The sequence below is a fragment of the Chiloscyllium plagiosum genome, unplaced genomic scaffold (assembly GCF_037043375.1).
Source record: "Chiloscyllium plagiosum isolate Xiang-an unplaced genomic scaffold, Cpla_swu_hap1 HiC_scaffold_6, whole genome shotgun sequence".
In the NCBI taxonomy this organism is placed as follows: domain Eukaryota; kingdom Metazoa; phylum Chordata; class Chondrichthyes; order Orectolobiformes; family Hemiscylliidae; genus Chiloscyllium; species Chiloscyllium plagiosum.
Window position 1 is genome coordinate 75,100,690 of NW_028270144.1, and position 20,398 is coordinate 75,121,087.

Here is a 20,398-nt window from a genome sequence, read left to right on the forward strand (position 1 = left end):
ACTTCACTATGAGATCCCTAGATTTGTCTACAGGCTGAATCATCCTTTCCAATTGGATTACGAACATGTGTAACTACTGAAGGCTTTGTTCTTAATTTTTTTTGTTGTTTCTCATTGTGCAGAATCTAGAGCCAGGGTATAAGGATTTGCTCATTTAAAGCAGAAATGAACACTTCATTTCACAGAGGATGGTGAATCTGTAGCGTTCTTTACTGGAGGGTCTGTTGAGACTTCGTTGTTAAGAATATTCGAGACTGAGATAGACAGATCTCTCATTTTTAAGGGAATAGAGGCTTATGGGGCAATGGCAGGAAAGTAGAATTGAGGATGATCTCATTAAATGGCTGAGGAGACTTGGGCAAAATGGCCCACTTTTGTTCCTACATCTTATGGTCTTAACACTTTTTAAGCAGTAGAGATTTAGTGTAAAGCTGTGGTTAATATTTTAAATATTGTGCATAATCCAGTGAGAATTCTAATTTTAACAATTATGAAGGTATTAAGACCAAAGAAACCTGACATCTCTCCCAGAGGAGTTGCAGATATTAAATAGCCAGTGCCAAACCATCAGTCTTTGTCTGCATCTCAGCAATTTCTGTCCATCAGCTGTTCATTGAGTCTCCGTTCTTTGTCGAAAGAGATGATTTCAATGAGTGCACAGCTTCTATTCCAGTCATGGTGAATAATCAAAGCCTGTTTGGTAAGTATTCCATTCTTGCCTTGCTCGAAAATTGGTTTTACTGTATATTAATGCAAATTGTTCAAACTATTCTTCCAGCCCAACTCTTATTCACAGCCCACTTCAAATTTTGGAATTACCTGAGCTAATTTATGCCATATTAAGTGCAGGATTGTACAGAAAATAATGTGTTTAATTGTCAATTGTCTGTTTTTTAATAAATAACTGACCTGTTAAGTAACATTAGTCTTTCCTTTTATGTTTTAAACAGTACCTGTACTTTCTTCGGTTACTGGAGCGTATGCTATCCTTACCATACTGCAGTATTAAGGAAGAATATGTGTTGAAATTTCGCAGAAGGATGGAAGATCAGTCCAAGAAACAGATAATTGAAGCTTTACAGTTTGATGAGAACGGAGTAGCTTTCAGTAAAGGGGAAGGTAAATACCATATAATCTGGCATTCATTTCAGCCTTTTCAGCAAAGTATATGTTCAGGTTCAATTTCCTTTTTAACCAGTGTTGTGTTCTTGCCCGATGAAGTCTCCTCACTATGCCATTAATCTTGAGTGCTTAGTTTCATTTTTGTGCACAGTTCGCACATTCAAACTGTGTTCCATTGCCCATTAACAGAAATTTAGTTTTTGAGGAATTGCAAGTTCTTTGTTCCTCAAAGCTGCTTATGTTATTTGGATGTTTTCTCCATAATTCTACACTACTTTTGTTCAAATAATGTGGTAATAAATGCCATTCTGGTGTTCTCAATTACTGGCATCTCACCAAAAAAAAATCTCAGTGGAACTACACATCATGTTTTTCAGCAAAGTAGAAACCAACTTTGAAATGTGTGTGTTACTTTATAGTATTACATACTTTGGGGACAGGAATCCTACTGAAGTTGGGTTAGCAGACAGCAACTAATAGAAGAAAGATTGTGCAAGAAAGGAGTTTGGCTAATTTCCAGCTGTTTATATGACATGCTTCATCTTGTACATTGAGTTTACCATGTTATATGTTCCAGTTATACATATGGTTCACAGATTCTGAACTTCTCAGTAATGTAAATTAAACCAGACTGTGAACTTGAGAAATTTCAAACAATGTGATGAAAACTAAACAAATGATAACTGCATTATTGGTTGCGGGTCACAGCTGCATCACTAGAAGGCATGCATGTCAGCATGAGTATAAGTGATGGCTGATGTGTACAATAAACTCCAAAACAGATTTTGTCCTTGCAGCAGTTACAATATTGAACCTTTTTATTTATTTCACTAAGCCAAATATGAGCATCTGATGCAAGTAATTGAAATGAACTTAAAGCACTAAATATCTATTTAATAGTATATCTGTAGAACATTTAGATTAGAGATTTGTATAAAGCTATAGGGCTGTCTTGTGGTACTGTGGTAGTGTCCCTTCCCCCTGGACCAGAAGGCCTAGGTTCAATTTGGGCCTGCTCCAGAAATATAATAACATCTCTCAACAGGTTGATTAGAAAAAAAATGTACAATTGTGTTCTACGTAATATGGTATGCTTGAGCTTTTGGGCACTGATAACCCCCAGGATATTGATCGTGGGGGATCCTGAGATGGTGTTGCCGTGTTAATTAAGCCTTTGATGCTGTGTGCTATATTATGTCCTGCAGCCTTCAATGATTTATGTACATTTACACTCAGGAACTTTGCTTTTGCACTTCGTTTAAAATTGTATCCTTTGTATTAATTTCTGTCTGCATTCTTCCCACCAAAGTGAATCACTTCACACTTCTCTGTGCATTAAATTTCATCTGCCACTTGTCTCCCGGTTCCATCAATCTATTTGGCATTTTGAAGTTCAGCACTATTTTCCTCGAGTTCACAATCCTTGCAAGTTTTAGATCATCTACAGGTTTTGAAATTGTGTGCTCTGCACAAAGTCTAAGTTGCTATTGCATATCAGGAAGAAAATGGGTGCTTGCACTAACTCCAAGGGGACCTCATTACAAACATTCCTCTTGTTTGAGAAAATCTAGTAACTGCCACTGTCTGTTTCCTGCCATTCAACCAATTTTGTATCTATGTTATTGTCCTGTTCACTCTATTTTGCCTTTGGGTATCCATATGTACTGCATTAGCAGATATACTGTGACCCTCCAACTGTTTCCTCATCAAAAGACTGCAAGTCTTAGTTGAGCATGATTTGTCCTTAACAAATCCATGCTGGCTTTCCTTGACATTTACCCAAGTGACTGTTAGATTGTCCCTAATAATTTCGAGAAGCTTTCCTATCACCTTGGTAAAACAATAATTTCTGGGCTTAACTATTTACCTTTTTTTTAAAACCAGGGTGAAACATGTATGTATTTTCAGTCCTCTGGCACCACCACAAGTCTAGAGCAGACTTATGGAGGTGGAGCCAGTGCCTCCATAATTTCCCATCACTTGCCTCCATATTATTAAATGCAACTCTTCTGTTCCTGGTTCTTCAATAACTCCAGATAGAGACAGTCTCCCCAATATTGCCACCTTATCAATTTTAGATTCTCCTTGCCTGTAGGTATTTAGTTTATGCAAATTAGAATTTAATAATTTAAAATAAATGTATATTTTAATTCAACTCAGAGGGTATGGATATGATATTTCAAATTTTACTAAGCTAAAGAGAGCCTCACAGAGCCTAACTTAAGTGTTAACATTGATTCCTATGGGAAAGCTTCAATTAGAGTTGTAATTTTCAAGACCATAATTCTGACTTTAAGTAAGGGCACCTATAATAGTGACATCTGCTGTTTCTTTACTCTAATCAAATAGATTCGGCCCTTCGTTGCTTCTGGACATCATCTTTCTCTAAAATTGTAATCATTTTCTTCATACCACCACCCACTCCGAATACCTACAAGAGCAGCTAGGGATGGACGATGACACCATTTCCAAAGAGTGATAGTGGTTATTTTTAAAGGAAGAGTTTTTTTCTGAATGACTTTCATGCAGGAATATTTGGTATTCGGATGATATATTTTACTGAGTTTAGATTACAAAATAGTAGCATATGGTATTGATTAATTTTATGAAGGGCTTCCTTTTAAAAATAAAATCCAGTGTCCTTCTGGAACAGTGATCTATGGTGTCAACAGAACATTATTTATACTGTGGTCATTTATGACCGGTAGATAAACATTGAAGGCCATTGGCTTGTTTTCAGTTCATAACAGTAAAGAATTGATATTAGTTTAGAAAACCCAGAGATTGAAAGTTTTTCAGGCAGTGTGGAGGAGACCTGACTGGTAAAGTTTAGTTTTCTCTCCCGAAATTAATATATAACAGCTCAGAGAAAACACTTGCCTCAGTTTAAAACAATAAGTTCAGCTTGCATACAACCGTACCAGAAGAGTTTTGTTAGAAGTCTGTACATTAATAGAAGCTGAGAAAGTCTAATCTCTGTTTGTGGATATTCATGTTATAAGACTCCACAGTTCACAGGAAAGAAATTGGGGAAAATCAGTTTATAGAGTGATATTTTCTTTATCTGTATTTCGGTTGGTATTGGAAAATAGATTGAAAACTCTGTTTTGCTGTGTGTTAAAGAGTTTTCTAAACTGACTTCACTATCCAGATAGTTTGATTTGTTTCTTTTATTTGTTTTCTGCTTTTGTGTAGTACATTTCTTGTTAAATAAATTGCAGCCTTGTTCACTATATTTCAGTGACTGACAGAGTAAAATAAGAATATATCAAGTCAAGCTACATTCTCAGATCTGATATGTCCCGTAGTGTCATCAGCTGAGAATGTAGAAGTACCCGATCCTGACCTTTTTTTTTTGGAACTGGGACTTTTTTTGCCATTTCATGTTGCCAAGTGGATCTTTGCCTCTACACCTCACTAATCCAATTTGCTGTTCGTGCATTCATGCATTCAAAATCTATCTTTCTTGGTCTGATTCTTCTGAATACCCTACTGCTTTTTTTCTCTATTGCTTTATATCTTTGATGTTTGTATACCTGGTAGCCTTGAGTCTCATGTACTGTAGTAACAGAACCTGCTGCGCAACCTGGAATTGAGCTCTATCAGTTGAGTATGTTGTTCAGAAAACAGGAACTCCCACAAGCGACAGGTAGTGTATTCATCAGGACTAATTAAATTTGACAAATAAATGAGACAAGTTTTTTTTAAAATAGACTATTCAAAGCTCCTTGCATCTTCATCTTTTCTTTTGCTGGCATCATTTTGGGGATTTTTAATCTTGCTGCCTGTCGATTCGTTCTCTATTCTGTTCCAACCCAAACATGTTCAGTCCTGTGTACGTTTTCTGTAGCTGACCAATTAAGCTTTACTCCAGCTTTATATTCTACTGTTATTCCAACTCCAAACTCTTTCAAACTTGTGTTCCCTATCTCTGTGTTCTCTGTTTCAATATGTATTTAAGTCGGTTAGGTTCAGCAATCACTGAGAATGGATCTGCAATTCCCTCAAAAAAAATCAGAGCAAGGTATTTGATCTCACAGAATTCTCTTGTGTAGAAAGTTTCTACAATTAAGAAGGACAAATCTTTTGATGCAGTTTGAAAACGCTTTATTTGGTGAGATGACATGACATGTATTTTTTAATTCCACTAAAACAATGAATTTACTTATTTTTAATAGGTTGTATTTTAACTTAATTGTTCTCTCACGAATGCAATCACTTTGTGAAACAATTACCACATAGTCAACAGTGCTTGTGTCTGTACTTAAGAGGAATATTGTAGTGGAATTGTGTTAGTAATCATAATTGACGTTAACTCTAGGTAAACGGAAAACAGCAAAAGCAACAGTCATAGTTCGAGATCATGGAAGTGGAAACATAACAGTGAATGGGGTGGATTATTTGCTCTACTTTCCATCACTACAAGAAAGGTAATTATTATCTAATGGATGCTGGTGGGATGGTACCACTTTGACATGTAAGAACATATAGTTCTGAATTATGCGCACTTTATTATGGCCAGCTTTGGGGAGGGGAATTTAAAAATTGCAACGCATATCTTTTTGGTTTTATGTAAGTGTTTTGTTTTGATGACCTCAAATCCTTTTTTCTGATAAAATGAGTTTACTGCAAATGTGTAACAACATAAGTTCATTGCAGTCTATTGTTTTGCATTGTCTATCCCCACAATTGTCACAATTAGTTTACAAATGTTGCTTGGCTTTATGCCTTGGACTTTCTAACACGTTAGACTGAAAAAACTGATTTTACTGTGTGCTTGTGCCAAATATCTTGAAAGGAGATGTAGTGCTGAAAACTTGATCCCGCGATACCAGGAAATAAGGCTAAGCTAGTCATTGCTTATGGAAGTGTTTCCCCTACACAGTTCAGTTAATATTTTTAGACTACTGAGTATCCCCTTGTCTATTCCTCACACTGACAGATACAAGGCTTCATTCATTTTGAGCTGTGCAGCCCAAGGACTTGCTTTAGTGGGTGTTCCCAAGTGTTATCCTTTGCTGCTAAATCGTAGGGTTCAATTAGATGCATCCAATTCTCTAACTGAAGCAAAGTTAAACTCTTGATGGCATCACATTTCAGAAGTTGCACATCCTCTGTTGCATCCCTAACAAAATTGCACATGGAATAAGAAACATTAGGCAAGAATTGTTCAGCAAACTACTATCAATTTAATATCACACTGAAAATGTTTTTGAAAGATTGGTTTGACCAATCTCTGTTTATCACTGAGCTGAGGACTTCAAAACTATGACCCAGATATTCTGAAGGAGAGAGAGTGATTTCCACTGTGAACATTGGAGACTCATGTTGAGACCACATTGCATTCCAGATGCAGCTGACTCCCGGGGAATTGCCCAAGAAGTTGAAAATTCTGATGGGTGATTAATTTGGGTCTGGAAATGTTCCTTAAGTCAGAGAATTCGGTGGATTCCAACTCTTATAATCGCTACCCAAAAACGCCTGGAAGATTGAAAACCTATTCTAATGCTATGGATCACCACTAACAAAACTCCGAACTGAACTCCAAATTTTCCTCTACCTCCTCCCAGCATCGCTCCACCTCTTCCCCCACCCCCACCCTGACAAGAAGGTCATCAACCTAAAATGTTAACTCTGTATCTCTCAACAGGTGCTTCCTGACCTGTAAAGTATTTTTTATATTTTCTGTTTGTAGAAAAAGGATTTTGTTTACTTAGATTCCAAAATCCACATCCCCACCCCAAAACAAAAACACTCTTACTTTTGCATATTGTAAATGCCTTCAAAAATATATTTTACCAGAGGCAAGTTCCTTCAGGAAACTATGGCATTTCTAAAGCTCCAACCATCCTGCAATCAGCAGCTTCCTGAACCACCAATAAATCCATTTGATAATACCACATTTCTACTCTTGTGCAACTACAAAATATCCCTTATTTTTATTCATTATTATCAAAACTGGCAATTCAGAGAGTGACAGTATTTGCAAGTTACTAGCCCTTTATCCAGTAGTGAAAACTATTATTAGTACTGTGAAATAATGTGAGCCTTTGGAAAGCTTTGTCTGGGGTAACTGGGTTAATCTAGCTATGTTTAAATAATTTATGTTGAATTTAAATGCTATGTATAAGCTCAAATTTCCTTTTGTAGCTATAAATTGGCTTAAGCACACTCCGTGTGCTTAAGGAAATGTATTTATTAATGGTTATACATTTATTAAAATATAACAGTTCATAGTCAATGCTTTCAATATTTACTTTGTGTTAAATACAAGTACCAAAGAAAATACTGAATTGTTGCATGATTATGTTGTTGTTAATTCAGTATCCATGTGCCCCTCCTTCTCGCAAGTATAATCTCCTCTGACTCGCCATGAGCAGTGCCATGTGCAAATAATTATGCTATCAATAGAAGTATAAAACTTCTGTTTTAACTTGTTGTTCCCTGTAATTTCTAGAGAACAACTGATGTTCCCTTTCCAATTCCTGAACCGACTAGGAATGCATGACATGGAATGTACAGTACATTCAGGTGGCATATCTGCACAAGCAGGAGCTATTCGCTTGGCCTCTTCAAGGGCTTTGCTTAGCTTTATCACCGAGAAAGAGGTGGAATCCATGAGGCAAGGTAACTGTAATATCAGTCAAACTTACAAAATAATTTGCATCTTGCATTTACATGTGCAAGTTGAAAATATTACCTTAAAGATGACCTTTCTTTACCACTTAAGTCAGGACAAAGTTTAAAATATTTAGCAAACAGACGTGCCCGACTTTCACTGAAGATTATTTTTGTCTCCCGTCTCCTGGTGCTAGACATGGTTAGTACATAACATTTAGTTTAGAAAAACGAAGTTCTGTGGGAAAAGACAAAGGTAAATCAAATATAAAATACATTGAGCCAATTTTGGCCCTCTTGGCATCCATATTATTGTTGTTGTGTTGAGTAAGATCGGTAATAATTAAAGCTTTGGAGACTGATTACAGTATATTTAACATAATGGATAAATGGTTTCGAGCATTTAGCATCAAGCATTGAACTGCCCACTTCAGGTACATCACAGAGCCTTGAGAAACGACATCTTGGAAGTTCTATTTAAAACAAAAGAAGATGAAACTGATCTATGAAATAGATGCTAGTAGAAGTAGAGCTATCTATTTATACCAATGTAACTTGAATAATTTTAAACATAACAATTGGCATTTATTTTTTGCTTTGAAATATGTATCCAAACAAGAGTATCAATAAGTTCATCATTATATGCAGTGCATATGGACAATTGCTACAATATTGTACAATTTAAAATGCAAAACTTAAAACTGATTTTTAAACCTATAATTATACAGTAGTGATTAAACCAATGTGCCTTTAGATTATTTTCCCATTCTCATCAGTTCATGGGGAGATGTAAAAGTTAGAATCAATACCTTTGGGAATTCTTTTTAGCTTAAATTTTAACCTTTTGAATTCACTTTCGTTTCAACTGTTTGCAGCTGGCTTGCTGACTCCTGATCCTCGTGTGAGAGAGCGGAAGAAGCCTGGTCAGGAGGGAGCCCGCAGGAAGTTCACATGGAAGAAACGTTAATCAGTGCCTTTTCCTGTGAAGCAACCCTGAGGTGGTTTGAAATCAGAAGCAGAACTTCAACAAGACCTGCAGTATGGACACCTGCTCGAACATATTTGAGGGCTTGCAAGATCATTATTGTCTCAGATCTCAATTTCCTGCACATGAGAACAAAGTTTACCTATGGTTTTATTTATCTGCAAAAATTCTCGGAATGAATCTCTTAATCATTATTTTAAAAAGTATTCTTTTATTATCAGACTGTAAATGTGGTGTTTTTGTGTATGCTGACATAACATGATATTTAATTCATTTCTTTTCACAATGACCTCACGTGGTTGCTTTTCATACATTCGTTTTCTGGTCTGTATGTTTTGGGTAGAAATTGCCGAATTTCCAAAATGAACAACTAATCTGCAATATCAGTTTTACACTTCATGACAAGTTTAAATCTATTGTAACTATGTGGTAATCCTTGTGAGCATTTATCAAACTTGTTCTCTTTACGAGTCCAATAACATATTAGTCATGAAGCATGGTTCTTTTTAATTCCATTATTTGCATCATTGCTTTCACATTTGTTTAGTTTCCTTGAGAGGAAAATTTATTTTGATGTCATGCCTGATTTCTACTTATATCAATTGTTTCATGTTTGCTTTACTGCAACATTGTAAATCAAAACTTCTAATACAAACTATCGCACTCTGGTGTTAACATTTGTAATCCCTGCAGTGATGCTGTTTGTATTAAGTGACTAAAATTTCTGACTGTTTTTCTAGGCATTTTAAGGTTGTACCCTTTTAGGCATTAAACCCAAGGACCAGAACCTGTTTTGAAGCATATCTTCACACATTTATTTCTGCCAACGAGACACTGGAAGCTATTATTTGTTAAATCTTGCCTTTTATTTCATTGTGTTCCCAGAGAGAGTCCATATTATCAAAAAGAGATTTTCAGAGCAACCAATGCAGAGACTGTCAATACAGTCTTCAACTTTGTTGTATGTATGGAGATATTTTGATTTAAAGTTGTCAAGGTCATTTCATTGCAAAAGCCAAACAGTAAAAATAAAAGCAGAAAATGCTGCATGTACTCCATTTTCATTTTAAATGTAAAAATAAATTTAGTCATATATTGTTTCAAGTATTATCAAGAACAACTTGTAGTACAATAAATATTCATAGTTCTAGGTATCCATCTTTTAGACATTGCCCTCTGACCGAGGAAGTCACAGGCTCAAGGTCCACTTCAGTGAGCGCATAATGCAGGAAGGCATGGCAATTCAGTGCACCTTTGAGGAAATAAAAGATCCTATGATTGAACTTGAGCAGAATCCTTCTGTTAACTGGGCTGATGTTATCTCTTGACCATCCTGACTAACATTTTACAAAAGCAAAGTATTATAAAGTGAGAGGTCTGAAATATAAACAGAAAATGCTAAAAGTGCACAGCATTTCTGAAGAGAGAAATATAGCTGGCTTTGTGTGATTGCTGCAGTCACCATCATTATAATTGTGATTACATTTCAAATGTACCTAATTTACTATGAAGCATTTTGAGATGTCCTGGAAGACAGACTATAAATTATTTTTGTTCTGTCTTTGTTCCACAGATATAGCTCTACCTCATGGTATTTTATCTTTGTACAAATATTTTCTCTTGTATCTAGTGGTGGAGTGGCTCTGTACCACAACTAGACCTTGGATGATCAATAATATATCTCATAGATATTAACCACCTTCCTTACTATTTATTACATTCAAGCTATTCTTCCATCTGTAAAAATTTATTTGATCAACACATGCTCATAAAGCCTTGTTTTACTATATTACATGTGAGTTGACACAATTATTGGAAGTATGCTAATTCTAAGTATGCTAGTCAAATAATCAAAAGATTTACAATAATAGGTGAAACGATTTACATGAGATGTCAGAGACTACCGGAATTATCATCATTCCAGACTGTGTATTTTTAAGAATGAAGTTTAAATACAGTACAGTGTAAAGTTTTAAACAACCTTGTTTGCTTTCAGACAGGACATTTCCATTATCAATGCACAATGGACAATATAATGGATCTGCTACAGCTTTAAATTATTTAGTTTTGTGAATTATTTGCTTGGGATATATTTGCATAATGAAGTAAATTGTACGAACTAAATTGTCCATCTCTCATAATCCTGATTGGTGATGATACGCCTTCTTTCTTCACTGCTGTTAGCATTGATTATACTTTAATAATATTAGTTAGGAGATTCCTCTGATTTCAATGGAGCAGTTATGAAAAAGTATTACTTACAATGGCTTGTGCAACATAGAGAATGGTAATATTCTTATGATGTTTCTTTTTTTTTTAAATAGCATAGATTACAGAGTAATAAGGTGCTGTCAAAATAAGTTTGGTCTGCAGTAGAGTTAATGCACGGTACTGCCATGGAGATCTAGTGGTGGAGGTGCTTACGTTTTGAGTGTGATCTCTAAACCCATGCAACTCTTCTTTCTGAGGTGAGAGTACTACTGCAGAGACAAGGCTAGCACTTAAAGGTTAGCACATCCTCGGGAGGATAAGCTCAGAATTTCTTTTATGCCATGATAATACCCAGCTCTATCTGCAATTTATTTCACTATCGAAATTCAAGATTTGAGAGTCAAAACTTACCCCCACTAACGTTTCAAAAAACAAATTGATCACCTTTAGCATTGGCCACAAGCAGCACCCCATTTCCACTGATTTGCTCCCTCTCCTTGGTCACATTCTTGGTTTGAACCATATTGTTTACAATTTTCATTTTCTGCTTGATCCGGAATTGCTATTGACATCACCAAAGCCAGTTGCTTTCATTGCAATATTAATTTCTTCTGCCTTTGAAACTGTCAAAACTGCTTTGTCTCCAGACTCAAGTTTGGTAATTCTCTCCTTGCTTTTTTTTTTCTGGAAAAAACAGCTTATCTATAATCCTGCCAGTCTTGCAATAGAGTCATAGAGATGTACAGCAAATAAATCAGTGATTTTCACTGCCATCATTTAGGTTAACTGTCTTCTAGTTCTCCAACCCTTTAAAGTCACTTTTGAATGAATTCCTTCAGTGGCCTAATTCCCTACAGTCTGATTACGATGGTACTACTTCTCCGGACTTTGACTCTGTCCCTCTGTCTATTCCACTTTGAATTTCCCCACAACATTGGTAATAAATTAATTATCCTTAACTCCTGCCACATTAGTGTAACTCATTGGAATTCTTTGTTAATAGACATTCCTGACATAAAATAAATCTTCAAGATGCATCTCTCAGCAAATTTTAGGTGTCTTTACTGTCCATCTTACTGTCATTCTTTGTATAATAGTCACCAGGATTGCAGGACAGTGCCAAATATAGAAATATCTGCCTTATGTTTATTATCCCTTGATGATCAAAGAGTACAAGTTCATATTTTAAAGGAACTCTTGAGTTTCGACTGTGTAAATGTGTAGCACTTAAAAGCTTCCCACTAGGTGTCAGTATATGCAACCAAATACCCTTTCACTAGAGTAAGTAAATCATATGGCTTTCAGCAACAAAAATATTGCGTGTTTTTGGTTAACTGAATATGTTAAGTAGTGCAAATCAAGGAGAAGGAAAATAATCTGCCTATTGAAGTTTCTCTGCAGTAATAATATTATAATATAATCCAAACAATGATTTTTACCTATTTAAATAGACCATTTTTTCTCCAACCTGAATTACCTTAGAGTTTACAATATGTTTAATAATTTGTCTAACTTCTCTTGCTTGTATTCCAACAGTTTGTTTCCTTTTTAAATTGTTTCCTAGATTAATATTGAACTCTTATGTTGTTTTGCAAGATTGTTCATTTTTTATAATGAATAAGAAATGTTACACACGGGACCTTTCTTTAAAAAAAATGCTTTGCAGTTATGAAAAGCCTGAAATAGCGGATGTCTTGAGAGACTTGGGGACTTATATAAATAACTTAAATGTCATGAAGACAGTAATCCAAAAGGCTAATGGAATGCTGATTTTTATAGTTAGAGGATCAAATACAAGTGGATAGACATGCTTCAGCAAAACAAAAGTCTGGTTTAACTTCTGGAGACATGCAAGTAATTTGGGCACTGCAGATTGGCCTGGGAGGGAGTGCAGAATAGATTCATCAGAATGATAACTCAATCCCAGGAGATCTTTGCTGTAAATTTGGAAGTTTATTGAATGGTTTCATCTAGTTATTCAAGGTATTAAGGGGAACAGGTACAGTTTAATGGGGGGAAAAATACTATATTTCTTAGTTGGACTATCTAGAACTAGGGGACTAGACTTAAAATTAAAACCAGACTTCCAGAAGTGAAATTAAGAAGCATGTTACACAAGGGAAGGTAGAGGTTTGGATCCCATCCCCAAATGATAGTTAATTTTAAAGATTAAACTGATTTTTTTTTTATCCAGATATTTTGGGATGGGGGCAAAGGCAGAACAAAGTATCAGATCATCCATGACCTCAATGACAAAACAGGGACAGGCTGAATGGGTGAAACACCTTACTGGTCTTACATTTATATCTTATTCGCAAAATAATTCTCTTATGTAAGAAAATCCAATACCCAGAAAGAGAGCGAATATATTTGGTTAATACTCCGCAAGGTCACATATTATTTGTTACATTGCCAATTTTGTCAACAATTATCCTTTCTTCTTGTATATCTTAGGGTAGATAATTTTGAGGGTGCTAGACATTCCACAGTGCCTTATTTAAATGGCCATTAATCATTCGTCAGTTTTGCATGCTGATGCTGCTTAGTTGAATTCAGCATGCAGCATTTGATTGACCTGCTGTGCACAATGGGGATCAAAGGCAAACAAAGGATGGCTGGGATCATAACTGATTCTAAGATGATCTTGGTTGCCAGTAGCCAATCATTGTAGCTCTGGGTTATCACTACAGGAGTTTCTCAGGGATGTCCTCTTGGCCCATTTATCTTCAGCTGTTTCCTCAAACACCATTCCCTTCCCCTTTCAGAAGATGAAGACTATGATCAATTCCACAGTCCATTCATTCCAACTCTGTTAAGAAGCTGCTCTACAAAAGGGACTTTGACACCATACAGCCTTGGAGTGAGGCCAAAATATTTTCTAAATTAGATGACACCTCTATTTGACTATTAAACCTAATGGCTCAAAGGAAGCTCATCATTCTTTTCCAAATCCAATAATTGTTACTTAAGCCATTTTCTTTGTGGAGATCTTGTCACACTCAATATAACCGAAGATGGTGTGTGGTGATAATGAGACCTTGATATGAAACCAAATTCCACGTCAGCACTTCCATAAGAAAATGTTTTTGGGAGCAACGTGCTGCACACTAATTATTTGTTAAATGCAATTTTGGAAAATTCATGTCCTTTGTTACTCCGTTTCTGTTAGTTGTTTCTTGTATCTGAGAGGATGGAAATGCCAATCTGCTAATTTTCTTTTGGAGGGGAACTGAAACCAGGTTTAAACAAGCTGATACAGATCAGTGGTCTATTGTGCCACCATCACTGATTTTACTCATTAACTGTTCTCTTTTTGTAAAATCATGCAAGAAAACCAGTCCAGACCCAATCTGGCAAATCACTGACATGGAAATGCATATTAAATTCTTTTAGGGTAGGATTCCACTTAGCAAAGTGAAAATTAAAAGCAGAATTTTTAAAAGTTGAATGCTAAATGACGATACTTTTGATAATATGTATAAAAATTTATGTTTAGTTTTGCAGTTGATGCACTTTACAGCAATTGCCAGAAATTCTTTAGATATATTCTCAAAAGTATAGGTGCTGCTTTGCCAGTGCCTGGCAGAAACCCAATTTACACAGAGTTTTGCCTACACTTCCTCCTGAAGTAGTGCTAATGGATTGGAAGCTGTTCTGAGAAATTCTGTCCCATATTTGCATTAATATGGACCTAAATATTAGTTTATGATGTGATCTGTAGTCAAGAAGTATAGAGTGATGGACATTGTCACTTTTAGCATAAACAGTAAACTTTTTTATCTCTATATTCTACACCCATGCCAGATTCTTTTGTAATTGACTCTAATTTTTAAAAAACAAATTGTAAACTAATGATTGTCGTGTATGTATGGGGGAAAAAAATCTGCATGTGATGTGGATGTTTTTTTTTCCCTCCTCCAAGGCCAATCAGTAATGCTTTTCATTACTAACTTGGCTCAAATTGGGACATAGAATCTTGAATTAATAGAATGACTACAGTGCAAACAGAAGCCATTTAGCCTGTTGCACGAGCAGTTTGGCTGGTCCCATCCCTGGGTTCTCTGACTCTGTCTCTTTCTCCCTCCCCTCCTTACTTAATAGTCTAATTCCCTTTTAAAAGTCGCAATTGAATCTCTGCAGAGCGTACCAGATTGGAGTCACACACTGCATATAAACTATGTTCCTTATACTGACATTGTTTCCGTTGGCAATCACTTTAAATCACTATCCCCAAGTTCCCAACCTTCCACTACTGGAAGCAGTTTTCTCTATCCAAGCTTTTTAAGGTTGTCATTATCACTGCACATCACCTTCAGTTCTATTAAGAGAAACCGCATGATCCAGAGGTTCAGATTACTGCTGTCAGGACAGGTGTTGTATTTCAGTGGCAGCTGGCAAAACTTAACTTTAATTAATTAATAAAATTGAAAGTAAATCCTCTACTTACTCTCCATTTGCATCTTGCCAAATGGGATAGTTGGCAAATAAATGTGCCAATTCAACTGGGCATTCATGAGATTTGGTGGGGGTCATTAAGTGCAACAGAATTTTACTCAAACCATCAGTAACCTGCAGTCTATGCTTAATGTTAAGCTAGAAATCAGTTTGATTCAGTGAAGGGTGCAAGTGATCTTGCCAGGAGCAGCACCAGGCATATCTGAAAGATGGTGTCAACAAGGTGAAGTTACAATACAGAAATACTTCCAGCCCATGCATTAGAATCAGCGTGCAATAGAGCTATGTGATCCCACAAATAATGGTTCAGATTAAAGTTCCACAGTTCTGCCACATCTCATCATAAATGGCTTCTTTATTCTTTTGTGGCATGTGTGTCACTAGCTAGGGTATCATTCATCGCTCACCTTAAAGGCCTTCTAAAAGGTACTAGTGAGCTACCTTCCTCAATCACTGCAACTCATGTAGTGTAGGTCCACATATATACTGTAGAAAAGTAGGATGTTTTCATTGCGACTGTGAAGGACCAGCAATAGAGTTCAGGTCAGGGTGATGTGTGTCTTGGAGAACTTTCAGGTAATTCTGTTCTTTGTACTGTTGAAGGAGTCTTGGTGATTTGCTGTAGTTCATCTTTTACATGATTTATATAGCTGTCATTGTGTATGGATGATGGAGGGGCTGAATATTGAAGGTTTAGAATTGGTTCCAATTAAGTGGGGTGTTTTGGATGAGTCAAGCTTCTTTAGTGAGTTGAAGCTGCACCCCTCCAAGCTAACTAGTAGTATTATGTATTATCAGTTCAGTAATTAATGTTAGACTTAAGAATAGGAGAGATTCTTCACTGGCATTAAGAATGAATGATATTGTAAGGAAAAGAGAGTACAGGTGTATTCTTTATTATGATAAGATGCTAGTGAGCTGTCATATGAGAGAAGTATTGATTTTGTTTGGTAATAAACTTTGTTTTTATGTTAAACGCATTTTGGCAACCCCTTGTTCTGTGATTGACTACTAAGGTAATAAAATTGCAAAAATAAAACTTATGATTTATTGGGCCAGGCTTCATGTTCAGATCTGACAACATGAGCTAGAATCACATTTAATTGGAGGCTCTTAGTGGGATGGTATTTTGTTGAATTTAAGAAATATCTTTGATTTTTTTTTTCTTTTGAAGAGACGAGTAAGTGGAGGTATTAGGCATAATGTTGTGAGGTATGTCACATAGATTGGAATGTCAAAATGGTTTTATCTATGCTAAAAGGTTTCTAGAAATAGAAATGGAACAATGATTATTTGAAATCTTTGAGGCTACACTGAAAGAGTTAGCAGGTAAATTAAAGGTAGAAATAAAAAATAAGATCTCATAAGGAAAAAATGCATTTGGAGAACCTGAAACTGATATGTGACCACCAGAATTAGCTAAAATTTGACTAGAAATTAATAGAAACAATAAATGGAAGGACAAGAACAAAGGGTAAGGAGTGAAAAGTAAAGCAAGTGGAAATTGAAGCAAAAGAATAAAGAAAACAGAAACTTTGATTTGATACAGTAAGAAAAAGGATAAATAACAAAAGGGAAGTGCTATATTTAAATTAGCTCGAAATCTAAACACAGGATAATCAGGCAACATGGCTAGAGAAAACTTAGTGAAATAGAAGAAAGAAATGAAAGTAGATCAGAGGAAGGTCCTGATTCGGAAAATAGATTTGATTTAACTTTGTTTAGTGCGGTATGTTTACAGATGAAGCAGTTGAAAGGTATTTCGCCTCATTTGAAAAAATAGCTGTGAATGAAGTGGCCAAAGGATCTTTCGACCTTGTGTTGCATTATCCTGATTGTTACAGCAAACTGCATGCTATGAAACTGTCAAAGGCAATACTTAATGCTTATTATGATTTTTTTTGGCTAAAGCTCATCAATCAAAAGTTAGGAGTAAAGAAAATAAACCTATTCTGATGTTTGTAGAATTTTGCAAGAAAACAAAATATGCAGTAGAATCCGTAGTTTTAATTACTGAAGCTATAGAAATGTTTTGAGAATATGAGTGTAATGATGAAGGAAGAATTCCAAAATAGTATTCAATTTACTCTGAACTATTGCTTAGATAAACATAAAGTACGAACAATCTGTGAAGTGGGTGTTCCGATACATACCTATGATATCTTACACAAGCATTTACATAGTCACATAAAAGTCAACACAACTTGCAGGAATAGAAAATCTGGAGATGGAAATGGTATCAATTTTATGAGCAAATAGAAGGATGCCAAAGTAATAAAGGGGAAAGACTAAAACCTATAAATGAAGTAAAAACAAATAATAGACAAACAGCTTAAAGCTAATTGCGGATGATAAACGGGAAAGTTTAAAATAGAAACATAGGAAGTAGGGGCAACAGTAGGCCATTTAACCCATTGAGGCTGTACCGCTAAGCATGATTGTGGCTGATGTTTATCTGAACACCAGACTCTTTCCTCCCCATTCCACTTGACAGTTTGAGTGTCCTAAATATATACAATAATTTGGTTTTCATATCTTATACAGTAGTGTTTGCCAATGACCAGCATCATATGTGACGACTTGGATACTGAAACAGTTCATGTTAAATTGCAGCAAAACCTGGAAATGGCTAGGCTTGGACTGCAATCTGGCAAGTAACATTTGTGCCACAGACGTGTCAGGCAATAGCTACATCAATAAGAGAATCTGACATCAACCCTTCACATTTAATGGTGCCACTTATAAATATCCTAGGCTTGCCATTGAGCAGAAACTGAACTAGACTCACCATATAAATACAATGGCTACAATAACAGGTCAGAGGCTCCTGACTCCCAAAAGCCTGTCACCATCTACAAGGCACAAATCGGTAATGGGAAGGAATAGTCCTCACATGCTTGGATGAGTGTAGCTCCAATAACACTTGAGAAATTTGACACCATCCAAATCAGCCAGTTAGATTGGCACCATGTCCACAAACAGTCACTCCTCCACCATCTCTCAGTAGGAGCAAGATGAACTATCAATAAGAAAGTTGCACCTTCGAAACACACAATCACTACTACCTAAAAGGACATGGGCAGCAGATACATGAGAACAACACCACTTACAAGTTCCCCTCCAAGCCACTTATCCAATTTTGACTTGCAAATATCATTGGATCAAAATATTAGAATTCCCTCTCTAAAGACATTATGGGTCTACCTATAGCACATGGAAAACAGCAGATCAAGAAGGCAGCTCACCTCCACTTCTTCAACGGGGACTAAGATTGGGCAATAAATGCTGGCCGAGCCACCACTATCTCTGTCTCATGCGTGATTTAAAAAATGAGAATTCCACAGGGACTCAATTTCTGAGAAAAGATATTTCCCTCATGTCAGTTCTAAATCATCTACTTTCTATTTTAGGTCCATGACCCTTAATTCTGCCAATGCTGTCCTTCCCCCACTGTGTCCTTTGTTCTGCTAACACTGGCCCCTCCTCCTCCTCCTCCACCACCCCAGACCAAGGTGAACATCATCTCTGTATCCTTTAGGAAAGGAAACTGTTCCTTATCTGATCTGGCCTACACGTGACTTCAGGCCACAGCAATGTGGTTGATCCTTAACTGTCCTTTGAATAATTAGGGTTGGGCAATAAATGCTGGCCCATATACATGAATGATTTTTTAAAAAATTCCAGTGCAACCAGCCTCTTATATTAAGAATTTATATATTTCAATAAGATCCCTTCTCATTCCTTGAAACTGTGAATTTAATCTAATACAAATCTCTCCTCGTGATCAAATGGTCTTCTCAGGAATCGGCTTGGTGAACCTTCAATGAACTGCTGGAATGGCAATTATGTTGATTCTTAGCTAAAGAGACTAAAATTGCATGTAATCCTCCAAGTGTTGTCTCACCAATACCCTGTACAGTTTCAGGAAGTGATCCTTGCTCCTATACTAAAAGCCCCTAACCAATGCCCTGGAAAAACAATGTATCAGGAAAGGAAGTGGGTAGTAAAACTGTAGCAGTGGTAAGGATGGAGCATGTTCCCTCAGAACCTACTAGAAAAGCGAGATGGCCAAAGAAAATTATTCTTCAAATATTGCTAAAAAGAATCAGAACACTGGAGATTCTGATTTTTTTTTTCAAAGGGAAAGGTACTTAGAGTCATAGAGATGTACAGCATGGAAACAGACCCTTCGGTCCAACCTGTCCATGCCGACCAGATATCCCAACCCAATCTAGTCCCACCTGCCAGCACCTGGCCCATATCCCTCCAAACCCTTCCTATTCATGTAGCCATCCAAATACCTTTTAAATGTTGTAATTGTGCCAGCCTCCACCACTTCCTCCGTCAGCTTATTCCAAACACGTACCACCCACTGTGTGAAAAAGATATAAAAGGGACCTGAGGAACAACTTTTTCACACAGATGTGCTGTGAGTATGGAATGAGTTATGAGAGGAAGTAGTGAGAGGTGGTACAATTACAATATTTAAAAAGGATCTGGATGGGTAAATGAATAGGAAAGGTTTAGAGGGATATGGGACTAGATTTGGATATCTGGTTGGCATGGGAAAGTTGGACTGAAGGGTTTGTTTCCATGCTATACATCTCTATGACTCTGACTCTAAATCAGAGTTAAAGTTTCAGGTTTAGTGACCCTTCCTTATTACTCAGAACTCCTAATGGAGTGTGCCAGTTTGTCACCTAAAACCAGGGATGGGAATTGATATGTTTTTAATAATTACGGATGTTCCTGCAAGATTTACTGAGGCAGTCCCTTTAGGAAAAAAAAATGCAATAAAAATGGTAGTAGGAGAGTTCGTTTTTTAAAAAAAAAACATTATGGATTACCCAAAGATGTACAATCAGATCAAGGTTCACATTTTGTGTTAGAAATAATTCAAATAAATAATAAGCAATCTGGGAATAAGAAAAGCTTTCACCTTCACCTTACCATCCACAAGCCTGAACAGCATTGGCACAATGGCACTAAATTGTAAAAACCATGATT

At 36.3% G+C, this 20,398-nt stretch overlaps 1 protein-coding gene across 1 annotated transcript in view; it reads left to right on the forward strand.

The window, feature by feature from the left end:
• mrps9 (mitochondrial ribosomal protein S9) overlaps positions 1-9,825 on the forward strand; it is a 108,129-nt gene extending 98,304 nt beyond the window's left edge. Inside the window, exons 8-11 of the mRNA XM_043691746.2 lie at positions 951-1,119; positions 5,444-5,552; positions 7,580-7,749; positions 8,616-9,825. Of these exons, the coding sequence (XP_043547681.1) occupies positions 951-1,119; positions 5,444-5,552; positions 7,580-7,749; positions 8,616-8,707 (540 nt within the window). The 3' untranslated portion in view covers positions 8,708-9,825. The remainder of the gene's footprint in view (positions 1-950; positions 1,120-5,443; positions 5,553-7,579; positions 7,750-8,615) is intronic.
• The last annotated feature ends 10,573 nt before the right edge of the window (positions 9,826-20,398 follow it).